We start from the raw sequence: 15,845 nt of genomic DNA on the forward strand, positions 1-15,845 counted from the left end.
GTAGCCATCCTTCTCTTGGGGTGCTTGGGTACTCGATTATCAAGACCTGAAGTAGAGTGGGCAAGGTTCGTTGGGGTGGGTGCGGGAGCATAGGGAATTGCCAAAAGTACTCCATGACGGGTTGGCTAGGCCACGTTTAGAGTTAAAGTATTCGGCCTTCGCATGGACTGCTGCCTTCTTTATGATGAGTTTGGTGTAAGTATTCCATGGATTGCTATGGATGAGATAGCGAAAGTTGGATTTGCGAAGACCACTTTTGAAAGCTCCGTAAGCAGCCCGATCATCTATCTCTAGGCATCGGGAATACTTGTGGCTGAAGCGGGTGGCATGCTTCCAGAGGGGTTCGTCCTCACTCTGCCGAAGCATATACAAATCTTCTGCGGAGTATAAGCGATCAATCTGGATCATGAAATGGTCGAAGAAGGTTTGCTTCAATCTGTCGAATGAGTTAATAGTGCGAGGATTCAGCCGATAGAACCAGTTCAAAGTAGCGCCACTAAGGGTAGAAGGGAAAAGGAGACACATATCTTCGTCACTGAGGCCCTTGCATCCGAGGGCAGACTGAAAAGAATAGATATGGGTGAGGGGATCCTCCTTGCCTGTGTAGAAGGCAATGCGGGCGATCGCCGAATGTCCTTCTCTTGGCGATAGTTGAGGATACGTTGGTGAAGGGGCGAGGCGTGGCCGTCCCGTAGGACTGATTGCTACTGCTGCTCACTCTCAAGACATCGGACTTTCTTAAAGGGGAGCCTCATGGTCGTGTCGGCATGAGGGAGAACAACGAGTGTTGAAGGCTTGTGGTTTTGATGGGTATGAGTTAGGTAAGCTTCCCAATCCTCGAATACTTCAGTATGGTATGGCTCCCAGTCCTGAGGACGATAAGGTTCCCAGTCATCCGAGTCCCCCGCACCTTCTCTGGAGGATAAGTGGGTGGGTTTCGGTAGAGGGACTAGCTGTGCCACCCATGGGTCGTCGAGGTTGAGAGGGATAGGGATAGGCTCTGGCCGAAGCTCCGAGATACGGTGCCTGCAGTCTTTGTAGATCTTTGTCGGGATATAGGGCTGATCCTTCGGTAGGGCAATAAGGGCAGCTGTCGACTTAAACTTTCTCTTCCTCATGTGGTTCTTTCGAATTCGGCAGACCACAAACTGATGAGTTGGTTTGGGATTCACCAATGAAGGGCGAAGGCTGTACTTGTGCATGATCTAGTAACCGTTTTGATCCGATTTAGGGTTTTCATAATGTAATCAGGGACCTTTTTTCCTGAGTTCTTAGCTTTCCATGACGCAGATCCTATGGTGTGAGCCATGCGGGTATTCTTCGCACTCGAGCTCTTCAATTTGGTGAAGAAATAAAGGTCTTCACCATCTTCTAATTTGTTTCCGCCAAATTGGTTCCATATATCCCACGGCTCTATTCAAACTGGTGCTCAACTTGGAGTTGGTACTGAAAGTGCTCAAGTCAATGCGTCAGAGTTCCAGGTTCACAATGAAGATATGCTCGATTTCTTGAACACTGCTACTTTTGATCAACTGGTGGACTTGTTCTAGTTTCATGATAATGATGATGATGAAGTGCAAGCTTTCACCACAGAGTCATCAGTTATGGGAATAATGGGGCAGTGAGATGTGAACATGTAGATTTAGCAGTTAATTTCCACATTTGTGAGATCAATGTAACTCTGTTTTTTGCTACATGGAAATATATATATATATATATATATATATACACACCTAATTAGACAGTTAGAAACTTCCTAGCGTTGCTCATCCAAAGTCAGATTATTGATAGATGCATACTTATATCCAAATATTGTGTTCACAATTAATAGTGTATCATAATATTAGACTAAGATTCTGCCTGCAGTGATATAAATTGGAATTTCAATTCCCAAGCTCTAGCCTTTTGCCTACCCTTAATTCCTTTTCCTAGGTAGGTAGATATGCTATTGATATACATCAAGGGCAAAAATGCTTACTGAGTTAAGTTGAGATTATGATTAATCTCAAAATTAGGCAAAGTCTAACATCAAAGACACGTGCAACTTGTCACTGTTAACTGACAAATTAAACTAACTCTTCAGTTAACTGAACTTAAATCACTGTTAGTCAATTTCCTGTTAGGTAAATTTTATTAACAGCACAAAACTTATACGAATGATTTTGAGCAGTATGCGCAACTTGTTGTGGGAAAGCTTAGAAGCTTAGTAAGGTCAACTTAGATACTCAACAAACTACTTTTCAAACATGATGAGAAATAGTAATGCATGTTATAAATGAGGAAGACTCAAAGAGTGGTACCTTTTTCTGCATGTACTCAATTTCGGCAAACAAGAGATACCTTCTTGGATCTGACTCTGCTGATTCCTTTCGGCAAACTCAATGACTCGCCCATCATATGCCTGTCAAAGAAAAGGCTGCCAATTTGAAAATCTAGGATATGGGAAAGCTTTTGGTAACTAGGGTTGAACTTGATCCCTTTAAGATTACCTACTTGAGTTCTGCAAATTCCCTATCTGAGAGCGCAGTTTCGCAGCTTCTTGTTGGTAGTACTGAGATTTACATCCATAAATCAGTGGTTAAAACATCTCATTCAAAATATATTCAAAATCAGTAAACACTGCTTTACTAGTTATGATGCATGCATAAACCTTGACGGAGTTTCAATAAATTAATTTGTTTGCATGAGCTATATATGTCTTTAATCAGCTGCTATACATAAAGCAATTCCATCAACTAATATATTAACTTCTTACCAAGCATGGATATGCATATACACCTAATTAGACATTTAGTCCAACCAATTAATATGCATGAGACTAGTGCTCAAGGAAGAACACCAAGTTAAATATGTACCAAATCCTCTAAGTGGGCTACATCTATAGCATTGCTTAAACATATCAAATACTTAAACAATCTCCAGAAATAGTCTGAAAAGTTTTCAGATAATGCATTCAAACTCAAAAGCGAAGTGCATAAGATGAACTTTAATAGACAAAGAATTCGTTTTGGAGTGAAAACTTTCTAAAATATGACCTTGTAATTTCTCTGAATCATTATGATAGTTTGAACATAATAAAAAGGCTTACCTAGCAAAGGATTGTTTCTATTTCTGTGGCTTATTTCATCAAACTTTCAACAACAAGGCTTACCTCACTAGTTTCTTCCTAAAGAGAAACTTCCTAGCTTTGCTCATCCAAAGTAATGGATTATGGATAGATGCATGCTTATATCCAAATATTGGGTTTGAAATTAATTGTCGAGGGGGTTTCTAACCGCAGCCAAATTTAATTTTTTCCTATGTTGGGAAAAAGAAGAGACAGACACAGAGAGAGAGAGAGAGAGAAATATTCATATATAAAATTCTCTCAAAAAAATAAAATCAGAATATAAAATTTAATATATTATTATGAAAACACAACCTAAGATTTCACTTTATCCTATGCCTCTGATACCTTAAAATCCTCGACCTTGTGATTGGTTGGCGCAGCTCCTCAATATTACAGGCCATATAACTCTTGCCACTCATTAGAGCGACTCCAGCGAAGAGCCCAAGCTTCGGCCTGGGGGAGGCAAAAGCTAAAACCCAATTCCAGCGGAGAAGGCTTGCCCGGGCAGGAGGTGGGGGCCACGAGCACAGGAAGGCCCGAAGGGGAGTTTAGCCCGAGCGCGAGCCCGAGTTTTGGGCTGATGTCATTGCTGACGTCAACTCACTCATTTGAATTTTTTTTCTGTTGCCACATGGCGTCGTCTGGGTTTTCCGATCGGATATTTTCCTCTAATCCAACGGCAGCCAATTTTTTTTCAATAAAATACTGAAAAAAATTAGGAAATTTTTTAAAAAAATACCCAAAAATTAATGAATTTTTTTTCTATAAATACCAGCCAATTTTTAAAAAAATTTATCTAAAATTTGAAATTGAAAATTTTATCCAATTATGATATATGAATAGTATTGACACGTAGAAACTCGAAAATAATATCAAAATTAATTATTGAGGTAAAAAAAGTTGTGAAAAAAACAAAAATATAAATAGTAATTGCCCTTTGCCATGACAACGGGTGGAAACACACATTGTTTTTTGCAAAGGTAACCACTATTCTCGTGAATAGTGGCTGCCCTAGCCCTCGCCGCCTCCCCCTTGCCATGGCAAAGGGCAAATGGGTGGAGTTGCTCTTAGAGCTATTCCAACCATGCAGCCCACCCGAGGAGGGGGAAAAAACAAAAATCCGCTTCGACCATGCGGCCCGTGCCGGGGTGTGGGACCCACCAACCGGGCCGCCCAAGGCAACTTTCGCCCGTGTCCAAAACGAGGTGGAGGTGACGCCATGACGACGCGTCGACGTCGTCACGCGGTTTTCAAATTTTTAACGCTGGCACGTGCAATGCACGCGCAACGTTAAAAATTTGAACTCGCGCGCCGACGACGCCACCACAACGGTGGAAGCCACGTGGCACTCCCAGCGCTCCGATTTGATTCCAAATTTTAATCCAACGGCTGGCGATTTTTGGACAATAAAATTATGAAAAAAAATCGAAATTTTAAAAAAAAAAAAAAAAAAAAATCCTAACTTTCAACACCAATTCTCATACATTTTATTCTACTTCTACAATTACTCAACATATTTTTCACTCTTCACTCAACATTTTCTTCACTCTTCACTCAACATTTTCATCTCTTTCACCTTGTAATTTTAGTTATTATTTTTATGGCTTCTTCTATTGAAACCGGAGGGGCGTGGAGCACCATGGAAGATGTTTCTTTGTGTGAGGTTTGGCTCCGAGTTTGTCATTGTCCCTTGTCAGGCAATGAGATGAAATTTTTCCATATGTGGAAAAAAATTCATGCCCAATTTTGCGAAAAAATTCCGGACTCCACTCGTACGGAAATGGTATTGTCGAGTAGGTGGAAACTTCTCAACAAAGAGATGGCAAAATGGAGAGATGCCTTGGCAAAAGCGATGAATTTGTATAGAAGTGGGGTATGAATGAATGGAGTATGAATGCTAAACTCTAAGAAATGAAAATATTGAAAGATGTGGTGTGAGAGGTATGAGGTGAGCCTTTGGTTTTATAGAAAAATTTGGCAAGATAAAGATGCCACGTGGCTTGATTTCATTGGATGAAAATCTTATCTGAAATTTGAAATTCATCCGAAATTTGAACCCAATTTTATCTGAAATTTGAATTTTGAAATTCATCCGAAATTTGAACCCAAATGTATCTGAAATTTGATTTTTGAAATTCATCCGAAATTTGAATTTTGAAATTCATTCGAAATTTGAACCCAAAAATTTATCTGAAATTTGAATTTTGAAATTCATCCGAAATTTGAACCAAAAAATCTTATCCCGAAATTTTATCTGATTATGAATAGTCTTGACACGTAGGAACCCGTAAATCTTATCCGAAAATATTATCCACATTAATTATTAAGGTAAATAAAATTGTGAATAAAACAAAAAAATGAATAGTAATGCCCTTAGCTAGGGCAATGGGTGGAAACACAAAATTCTGATTTTGCAAGGGCAACCACTATTCACGTGAATAGTGGCTGCCCTAGCTCCCCCCTTGCCATGACTAAGGGCAATATGGGTGGAGTTGCTCTTACACAAGGGACATTGGCCTCAAGTTTACCTTACTACCCACCTCGAGTAATTCACAAACAATTAAAAATTCTAGTTTATTTATACTCTAAACAAGTGAGAGTAAATATATTAATATAAAATTTGGTCTTTTCTGTCTGAAATTGTGAGAACATCAAAAGCCATCTATTTTATTGTTTCTGCTTACTTTTATCTCTCCCACGCTAAAAACTTGCACAAATACATGATATATCTATGCAAGATCTGGAGCAAATGCAAAGCCCATTCTCCAATGCCCAGCAGTGACATATTCATGATGACCCGCTGGAGCTATGATCTCATATATACTCTCTTTCACTTCAAGAGCAATAATTTGGAAAAATAATTCATGAAAGAATTTACCTAAATGATAAAACCCAGGTAGAAAACCGGAAAGGTTAAAATTTAAGGGCTACCCACTGAAAGATTTTGGACAAATTGTTTACCCAATGTAGTTCTTAATGAACCCTAATTTGGTGAATATTCCAGGAAAAGAAAGTGATATTTGGGAAATTTTAGAGGGGTTTGGGGAAAACTCTTCTGGGTATGAGTGGTTGTGTCCTGATATGGGTGTACAACGGAGATTGTAAGATATTTCAAGCAAAACACATGTGGGTGTATTGGAACCCTAATATGTGCTTTTTTTCAGAGGAGGTCTTGTCATTTTGATTTAGTAAGATAAGAAAGAAAGACAAGTGAATCTTATAATTAAGTTAAAGAGATAGAGAGAGAAAGAACTCAATCTCAACTCAACTGAGTACCATTACAATGATTATGTTTTCCTGCTTAAATCCACCCAAAGATCTACTGCAGAAGCAAAAATCTTGAACGCAGAAACACCAACAAATTTTGCAAATAAAAAAACTTTAAGAGGAACTTAAAAGCAATACCTGTTGTTGGCATACTCATAAAGAGAAAACTTCCATTTTCTCTGTTAGGAAATAGAATTCCAAATTTTCCTTCATGTCTGTCACCCCCACAATTTTCACATAATTGTGTAAGGTATTAAGCAATCTGTTAATCATTTTGTCATATGCCTAAAAAGTAGAAAAGTTTTACGTTATCCTTAAAGATAATAGTTCTATAGTATTAGTTTATAATTTCCTTTAAATCAATTGAATGTTGCATTAGTAATAGAACCATGTTTATAACATAATTAACATGTTCTAGTTACCATACCCTCATTAATTGATCAAAGCAAATTATTATAAAACTAATTTTTCTTTATAAAGTGCACATCAATTAATACATAGGGTAAGGCTTTGGTACCCTTTGTTCATATGCATCTCATTCTATATGTAGTACAATGGGGATATTTATTCTTAAAATATCTTCACTTCTTAGGCTCTTTGTAATAGAACTATTAATTTCCCCCTTTGAAAGCCTCAAAGTTTTCATACCAAGTGCCTCACTCGAAATATTTTGACTGGTTTCTAACCATGACCAACATGGCTGCTAGCATGATCTATGATTGTTAACATGGTCCTACATACTTTCTCATTTCTCATACAGAGTAACAAAGTCCCACACAATTTACAAAACAAAACTTTTGCAAATTTCTGAACTGTAACTTAGATTTGTTCAACTTTGAATTGTATAAAACAAAAGAAACTAACAGAAGGCTATAACTTTCTATGAATTCAACTTTGAATTGTATATAAGACAGAAGGAAAAGCAAACCAACTAAAAAGGGAAAACACTTAAAAATTGATTACTGTTTGTTTGCGGCGTTAATATCAATGTTAATTAAAGGAAATCAACTCAATACAATAATCAACTAATTAAAACTCAAGTCATCAATGCTACAGGGCACTTGTGATACAGACAAAAAATCGTACTTTAAAAACTCAGGTCAATAATGCAATAAGGCTGACATTCCGTACGCAACAAATTTAAACTGTTTTGCACCTCTTCATCTAAATGCATAAACAGAGACTAAAATATATAGCAATTAACACAGATTCTACTGCAGAAGCAAAAATCTTGAACACAGAAACACCAACAAATTTTGCAAAGAAATTTTTTTAAAGAGGAACTTAAAAGCAATACCTGTTGTTGGCATACTCATAAAGAGAAGACTATGAGGGCAACCTCTGCATCACAGAGTAGAGAGAGTTCATAGGCCTTCTTGAGCAACCCATTGCGCCTTTTGCAGAAGGTGACTTGACGGTTTGTTGTGTTTTCGATCCGCTTGACCTCGATCTTTCCCCAACCCAATTTTCTTTGGGGAGAGTCCAGAGACATGGATTTGTTTTCATAGGCCATAGTTGCATGCTGAATCAAGCACAAAGAGATCAATCAAGGAGCTAATTAATTACTTAAAGACCCAGTACTTGAGTTACTCTCTATCTGCTTGATCATGAACAAAAATGTTGAAGCAAGAAACATATGAAATGAAAATTTGGTGCAATACTACTACTACAACAACAACTAGCTAGCTCTTAGCTCTAGCTAGGTAGCTAGGTAGTTAAGCTCATGGATGATGATAATTAAGGACCGAAACAGAGGTTTCTACCCTTTGGGTTTTCTTAGCTCTTTACAAATCTGGACAAGGAGATATGCAGAAAATGGAGGCGATGTGAGCTGCGAGGTGGGTATTTAAAAGGAGATTCCAAAACAAATGTGTATGCGTTGGAGATGAAGCAAAAGAGATGCTAAATGGGAAATGGGAATCACTCATTTGTTGATTCAGACTCTACCAACCATTCATTTTATTAATTATTTAATTATCAAATGTATTTTCTTACCTGTGAAAGACGAGAGAGAGAGAGAGAGAGAGAGAGAGAGAGAAGATGTGGTGAATGAGGAAAACGTTTTCCATTTATTTTGTTTTTTATTTTTATTTTCTCTGACTTTTTAAGTATTGGTTTTTATTTATTTAATGACATGAAGAATTGTTATTTTTAATGTAAAGCATATAGGTCGAACCTTACTGTTGGCTATAATTTAGTTTAATTTGTTGTTATTTCTAATAAAAGATGTCGTTGTGGGTTATTTCTAACGTCTGTAATTAAGATAACAACGTCTAATTAATTCTATGCAGAGTTCATAGAAGTTACTATTTCTTCTTGCTTTTCTCCATCTTTGGCATTATCATCCTCAAAATTGAGGGCTCTGACATCCAGCGCCCCAGAGCAGCTTCCTTTATCCGACATTGAATTTTTGGGACTTTGTTCAGGACCTTGGAAAGTTGTCAATTTCAGCACCCTTGGATCAAAATTTGGAATTAGTTGGCACAGCTGATTTAGCAAATTCTCCATCTCAGCTTCTACCAATTGCTTGGTTCTAGCCTCCATCTTCAAGGTCTCTTCTTTAAGGACATCTCTTACACTTTCCTTTAATTGATTGGCAAACTTCACCCTCTGTTGTCTAGGTAAATTGAAGCATTGCCTAGTGGAAATCCCAGCCCCAACACCTCTTAATTCTCCTTGGATGCTCGGGACCCAAAGCCATAGTCAACACATCATTACTTCCAGAGATAGTAAGAGTGCCTTCACTGACTTATTTTTGCAATTCATCCTAATTAACACAAAGACACATTAAAGTCAATAAAAACATAAAGTTAGTTCCATATGCAAGTCTAATTAAAATTCCAATGCAGTTTAATACAAATTTAAAACAGAGTGAAGTGAATTTAGGCTTACAATTAATTTTTCTTTCTCCGCAACCTTTGGATCGGGGATGTTACCGTGTTTGTCTTCTCTAGCTTTCTTCCACAAGGTAGATCGATCAGTTTCTACCCCTAGCATGCTTTCTTCCAAATCATCCTCCAAACCAACATATCTTTTTCGAGATAATCGATGATTATATTCACATTTCTCTCTCCTCTGTGCTTGTTCAGCATGGACAGACTCAAATTGTTTGGATAACCTTGAAGAGGGCATCCCAATATGCTTTCTCTATGAATTTATATAATTCAGGGGGTTGTCTTAACTTCTTCTTCTCATTGATGAATGGAAGGATATGATGCCTCATTAATGTAGACTTGAAATCCTTCCATTTCTTGCAAGCATATGATAACACCATTTTTTCACCCCCTTGCCCTACCACATAAGCCATGTCAACGGCTTCCCAAATCTGCTCTTTTATATCCTTGGGGATTTCAGTCCATTTCTTGGACCGTGCCAGCACACCAATGTAGGACTGCATCTCAGTATGTGTAGGGCCATATGGTTTCCCCCTTTTGTTGTACTCAATAACTGGCTTGATCTTCTGCAACTTTCTCTTCACAACATGGGGCATTGTGTTTATACCACGACTAGATGAAACAAATTTCATCTTCTTCGAGGGCTTGGTTTGAGGTTTTGAAACTTTAAGCTCCTTACATTCATTTTTGTTCAAGCTAGAATCCTTACTTGGCGCTTGAGAAACCATGGTTACAGAGAAATCAGACCTGCAAGTAGAGAAAAAAATAAAATAAAAGTCACCAAAAAACGACGCTTATTTAAAAAAACGACGTAGTATAAAATTTCATACGACGGAATATTAAAACAACCGACGCAATAACAACGGTAGTTAACTACCGACGTGGTTTGAAAGTAAACGACGTAAATTTGTAATATTCACGACGGGGCAAGAATACATTGTGGTTTTAAATTACAAACGACGTAAAATATAAAATATCGTCGTCTATAGCAGTGTTTCCAGGCCTTTTGCTTCTTGTCTTTATATTTGGAAAAACTTAAAAACTTAAATTGATTTTCAAGAGGGAAAAAAGTAAATATATTTTTCAACAAACGTCGTGGTTTTCAATTACAACGACGTTAGTTATAAAATACCGTTGTCTTATTAATATGAAATTCATAAACTGTTCCAAGACCGTTTGGTTTACTACTTCAAACACACAAAAACATAGTAGATTTTATCATCGTGGTCAATAGATTTTATCTAAAAAGTAAAATGATTTTCGCATGAACAGGAGCAAAGATGAGAAATGCAAAACGGATTATATGCATATGCAAAACAGGAACAAAGATGAGAAATGCTTACCTTTTGCTTGCAATGAAAGTTTTTGCTTGGAGTTGCAAAACGGGGAAAAAAAATAAAAATTCAAGGACGAAGACGAAGAGGAGATGAAGTCGATGAGATTCAGACACGGCGCTTTGGGAAGTAAAAATGAGGACAACGTGAAATTTTTTCTCGGGTTTGGAAACAGTATAAGTGTAGGTTAGGAAAGGCAAAAAGTTTAAAATATTGTTGAGGCCCAAAATATTCACAGTTCGGCCCAAATAAATTTTCGGCCCAATGCGATGCTTTACCAAGAAGAAACCCGATTTGGGCATGCGAAAGTTCATCATATGCGCTTGCACACATGCCACGCCAAACGACACACCACGCTAAGCAAGGAATTATCATTCCCCACCTAATCACGCCACAAGCTTAAGTGGGCCCCAAGCCACTCAAATACCCGGGGTATGGATGGTAATAAATTGTCATGAGGCCCATTGATGGACCAAGAAGTGGAGGTTCCAGGTTACTTGGGAGCCTCGGAACCCAAACCCATTTCTTAGGCCCAAACATGTGGGTGAGCACAAAAGAGAAAGTAGCCCAACCAAAATAGCCCATTACTCCAACCAAAATAGCCCATCACTTCAACCAAACTAGCCCAATACTTGATGAAGTTAGCCCATGTACTTGATAAACCAATTTATTGTCATAGAAGGCCCAAGCAACCCAAAAAAATATATCTGCAAATCTTCAGCACCTAGCTGAAAACAAAACCCACGTTGAAAGCCAAAATATTCATGTGTGAAAGCTGCTGGAAAGCTCCAGCACATGGGAGAAACAAGTTTCAAGCAAAAACTTCCAAATGACCAAGGGATATTGGAGCGCAGATCACCATTTGAACTAGCATGCATACCCATTCCTTCCCTCATCAGACCTAGCCTTGGAAAAGGAGAGAAAAGAAGGAAGAAAGATGGCTGAAAATAGAAGTCTGAAACAGCCGCAAGAAAGGGGGCTTTGAGCTCCCAAAAAATCCCTGATTTTATGCAAATGGGTAGAGTGGATTTCACCAAAAAGGGATGATTGAAGAGATGAAGGGAGAAAGGAAGGAAAAGCTTAGCCAAAATGGGTAGAAGCCATTAGGTTTTCTTGGAAAATATCAGCTTCCAGCGGCTATAAATTAGGGCCTCTTCTACCCAACAAAAATCATCCACAACTAGAGAGCAAGCTTCCTCTCATACTTGCAAAAACCAGCAATTTCGTGCACTGTTCATCTTCCTCCATTTTCTTCTTCTGATAAGCTGCCAGAAGAACATAGTTCTTCCCTTTTCTCTTCCTAGCCACATATGCTTGAAAACCTCTTCTTCCTCACCTTAAACAGTCTCTTTTCTCCCTAGGAAGCCATATTTCCTTTTTGGTGCTCAACTCATGCTAATTTTGCTCCCATGCCACAAGCCCCTCATGCCGAACTCAAAAGTTTATCTGTAAGCATGAAGAAATTACCTGTAAGCTGCCATTATTTTGGTTGGTGAAGATAACCAAAATACTTCCTAAGGCTCTACTGCCTTTTCGAGGTATTTTGGGGCTTAATTTTTGAACTCAGGCTCAAGGGGCAATTTCTTCTATTTTGCCCTTTACGGCAGTCAGGCCCGTAGTAGCTGCCGGAAGAAAAAAAGCCCCTACAAATATTAACGAAACGTTTCATAACACGACGCTATTAATTATAACCGCCCTAGTAAACTCTTTTACACGGCGTTAGATATATAATATCCGCCCTAGTAAATTATATTACACGACATAGACTTTTCCGACGTGGTTAGTTTACCTTATGCGTTGGTATCGTTACAGATGTCGTCGTAGTATATTTTAAGTAATAAGTCGGTAAGTTAATCATTACCGACGTCTTTACTTTCTACGTCAGTTATTTAATAGATTTTGTCATTGGTTTATCGTTCTGAGATTAAGACGACACATTTTATTTGTTTTGCGTTGTGGTGTTTCTTAAAAACCGTCCTAATATGTCTTTCCTACGTCGTGAAAATAACAGAACCGACGTGGTAATTATTTTATATGTCTAAAGGGTTGGTAAGGACCGACGTATATTTGTTTTTTTAAACGGCATTAGGTGTAATATAACTGATGTGGATTTGAATTTTTTTATTTTTATTTTTTATAAATAGAGTTTTTTTTTCATGAGTTCTTTCAGTTTTAGTTTTCAATTAGGGTTCCAACTTCTTCTTTCCCTTGGCTCTGTCTCACCTCTTAGGAGGCAATTGTTTAGATGTTGATGTGTGTGTGCGTTTGTGTATAGATACACAAACGCACACACATCATGAACTTCCAAAAAATTGTCTCTCCGAATGCAAATCTGAGGGTGCCGTCGTCAAATTTTAGAGGCAAATTTTTGGATGTTGATGTATATGTGCCTTTGTGTATCTCAAAGACACAAATACACATACATCATCAACCTCTAAAATATTGTCTTTCTGTGGTCCGATTATGATGAGGAACAGAGTTTCATATGGTAAGATTTCGTAACCCTTGGGATCTCAAAAAAATCTGATTCTGTCGACGGTTTTCTATATAAACCGTCGTGATTATTCTCAATTATTGTCATTAAGTTGATTACCGACATAGGATAACAAAATCCAAGAAATAAATAGTTTAAAAAATTCCTACTAAGACGACGATTTAAATATAAGGTAAGACGTATAAAGTGAATAAATACGACGGTAATTTAACTTCACGACGTATCTCTTGGGATCTCAGAAAAATATGATTCTGTTGGCGGTTTTCTATATAAACTGTCGTGGTTATTCATAATTCTTGTCATTAAGTTGGTCTACCGTCGTAGGATACCAAAATCCAAGAAATAAATAGTAAAAAATAATATAATTAAGACGACGGTTTAGATATAATGGTAGACGTATAAAGTGAATAAATACGACGGTAAATTTTATTATACGTCGTTAATTGAACAACCCAACGTGGTTAGAGTTAAAGATATCGTCGTAGTACTATACAATAAATAAGTCGATAAATTTATCTTTGCCGTCGTTATACATTTATTTAATACAACGGTATTTTGTAATATACCGACGTGGATTTGTTGGAAATTATACGTCACCATATACGAAAACTTGGTCGTGTTAATTACGGAGTAAAAACGGCGGCTTTTTTTTTACACTGTCGTCTTTACTTTCTATGTCGGTCTATTCATACCTTCTGCCGTTGTTTTTGAGCTCAGAGTTTACTCTGAGGACAACTTTTTTCAATAAGACGTCGCTTTTTTAATTAGGTGTGTCGTTTTTTAAAAACAACCATTGGAATCTCCATTTTTTATGTGTTTAAGTTATTCTTACATGACGGTTTTATAAAACTGTCGTCTTTTCAAACACAACGACGGTTTTCCCTTAAACTGTCGTTTTTTTTTCTGGTCGTCTTTTTCACTTTTTGTAGTAGTGATTTATCAGAAATTTGGTGGATATGTATCAAATTAAAAGCATTCTACAACTACAACCCTTGCAAGACTAGAAAACAAAGCATAGAAAGGTCGCCTTTTCTCCCACGGCTAATTGTTCCTAAGGTCAATAGTATCACATACATTGAACATTGCTAGCTGCCATATAGCAGGAGAGGGTTCTCACCATCCAAATACACTTGGTATCTAGAGATCCGTTTTTATAACCAATTTTTGTAAGCTTTTGAAAGAGTGACTCATTCTATACTAAATGAGTCACTTAAAGTTGTACAAACCAACCGTAATTATGTAGAAATTCATGGGACCAAATAATTTTTGTTTATATTTATTATTTTAATTAGGACTTTCAACTTTAAGATGAGCATATGAATTATAGTTCTCTCTTAGTCTAACTGATAAGCGGTTTTTCATTTATTTATCAAGAACTGGTTAGCGGTTGAACGCTCTTGTAAGTTATATGTATGTATTTCTAGAAGCTTAATTAGAATTAGTAGTAATTAGTTCACAACTAAGAAATCACGAAAGCCAAAAACAAAAGCCTGCAAAGCAATGAATAAAGAAGGTGACTACTGCAATGGAGGTTTATTTTATGGTCTTAGGTCTTGCATTGAAGACACGCACCTTCAATGGCACCTCTCAACAAAATGTATTGTTGCTTTTTTGTGGTCCCTTTCCAGAGAATATATATTTCGTGAAACATATAGCTAGTATATAATGAAAAGTAATAAGAATGTGTTTGAGCCGTTAGGAAATTCCTAGTGTTCTATCAAACTAAATTTGGGAATTTAATAACACCAAATTCACTTTTGTTTTCCTTTCTGTTGAAATTTGTTTTCGCAATAGAAGAATATGTTCATATATAAGCTGTCTATAGTATCCCTTTTCGTAGGACAATGTCAACAAAGGGATATATATATACTAGTGTCATTTTTACCAGTCTCTATGGTTTTGAGAAAGTTCATGCACATGATATCTACAGAGGAAGAAGAAAAATTATATGATATATACATATAATCGAATCATGGCATTTGGTTGGGGATGATATTGATGTTTCAATAAAGGTTGATGATATATATATGGCATCACCATACAGTAAAATATGTACAAGAGACAAAAGAAAACATACCAAAAGTTTACCTTATTGATTTTAAAACAAGTATTAACATTACACATAATCTTTTGGCAAATTAGTAACATCACATTAGAATGTCATCACGTCATGTTACGATCACATATAATAATTTCTCAAACATTATCTCGTCCTCTTAGTGTTATACGTGTATTAGTCATTTTCACTCGTATTTTCTATTGGAAAATCTTTGTGTCATTGAATCATCTTCCTCTTCCAATTTGAAAATCAAGTCGTGGTTTTCTACGAAAATATGGCAGAGCTTGCCAAAACTTACATCATTCCAACCCTATACGTCTCGATGTATGATCTGTCAAAATGAGGCATATCATTTTACACGGCAAGGTCCTCTTGTAGTGTCGAGAATGATGGCATATATCAAGGTTCAATTTAATAATTTGCTTAACCGCTCTGGAATTACTAATTGATTGAATTAATAACCCCAAAACTACAAGAAAACACAGTACAATCATTCTTAATTTCCCAATTCTTGATTCAAATCAACGTACAAGTCTCTGGCTTTTCAATGGAATTTGGACTCATGATCTCCTTTGATCCAATAGACGACCAACTCAATCTCATAATGACTTTTAGACTCTATGAGAACAAAAATCCACATGAAGAAATGAGATAAAAGTGTGTATTGGAACGTTTTGATAAAGTTCTA

At 37.0% G+C, this 15,845-nt stretch overlaps 1 protein-coding gene across 1 annotated transcript; it reads right to left on the bottom strand.

The window, feature by feature from the left end:
* Positions 1-715: 715 nt before the first annotated feature.
* On the bottom strand, positions 716-8,280 carry LOC148917818 (floral homeotic protein AGAMOUS-like). Its single transcript, XM_089050407.1, has 3 exons — positions 7,698-8,280; positions 2,490-2,551; positions 716-2,401 (listed from the first exon to the last, which is right to left on the bottom strand). The coding sequence occupies exons 1-3, from the start codon at positions 7,887-7,889 to the stop codon at positions 2,317-2,319; spliced, it is 339 nt and encodes a 112-aa protein (XP_088906533.1). The 5' UTR covers positions 7,890-8,280; the 3' UTR covers positions 716-2,316.
* Positions 8,281-15,845: the final 7,565 nt, after the last annotated feature.

This window comes from Prunus mume, linkage group LG4 (assembly GCF_029339155.1).
Source record: "Prunus mume cultivar Tortuosa linkage group LG4, ASM2933915v1, whole genome shotgun sequence".
NCBI lineage: Eukaryota > Viridiplantae > Streptophyta > Magnoliopsida > Rosales > Rosaceae > Prunus > Prunus mume.

Coding starts and splice junctions, on each gene's coding strand:
- LOC148917818 (XM_089050407.1), bottom strand. CDS start 7,889: ATGGCCTATGAAAACAAATCCATGTCTCTGGACTCTCCCCAAAGAAAA. Junction 2,552..7,697: donor AGGTTGCCCTCATAGTCTTC/TCTTTATGAGTA, acceptor TGTAAATCTCAG/TACTACCAACAAGAAGCTGC. Junction 2,402..2,489: donor AATTTGCAGAACTCAAGTAG/GTAATCTTAAAG, acceptor TTTCTTTGACAG/GCATATGATGGGCGAGTCAT.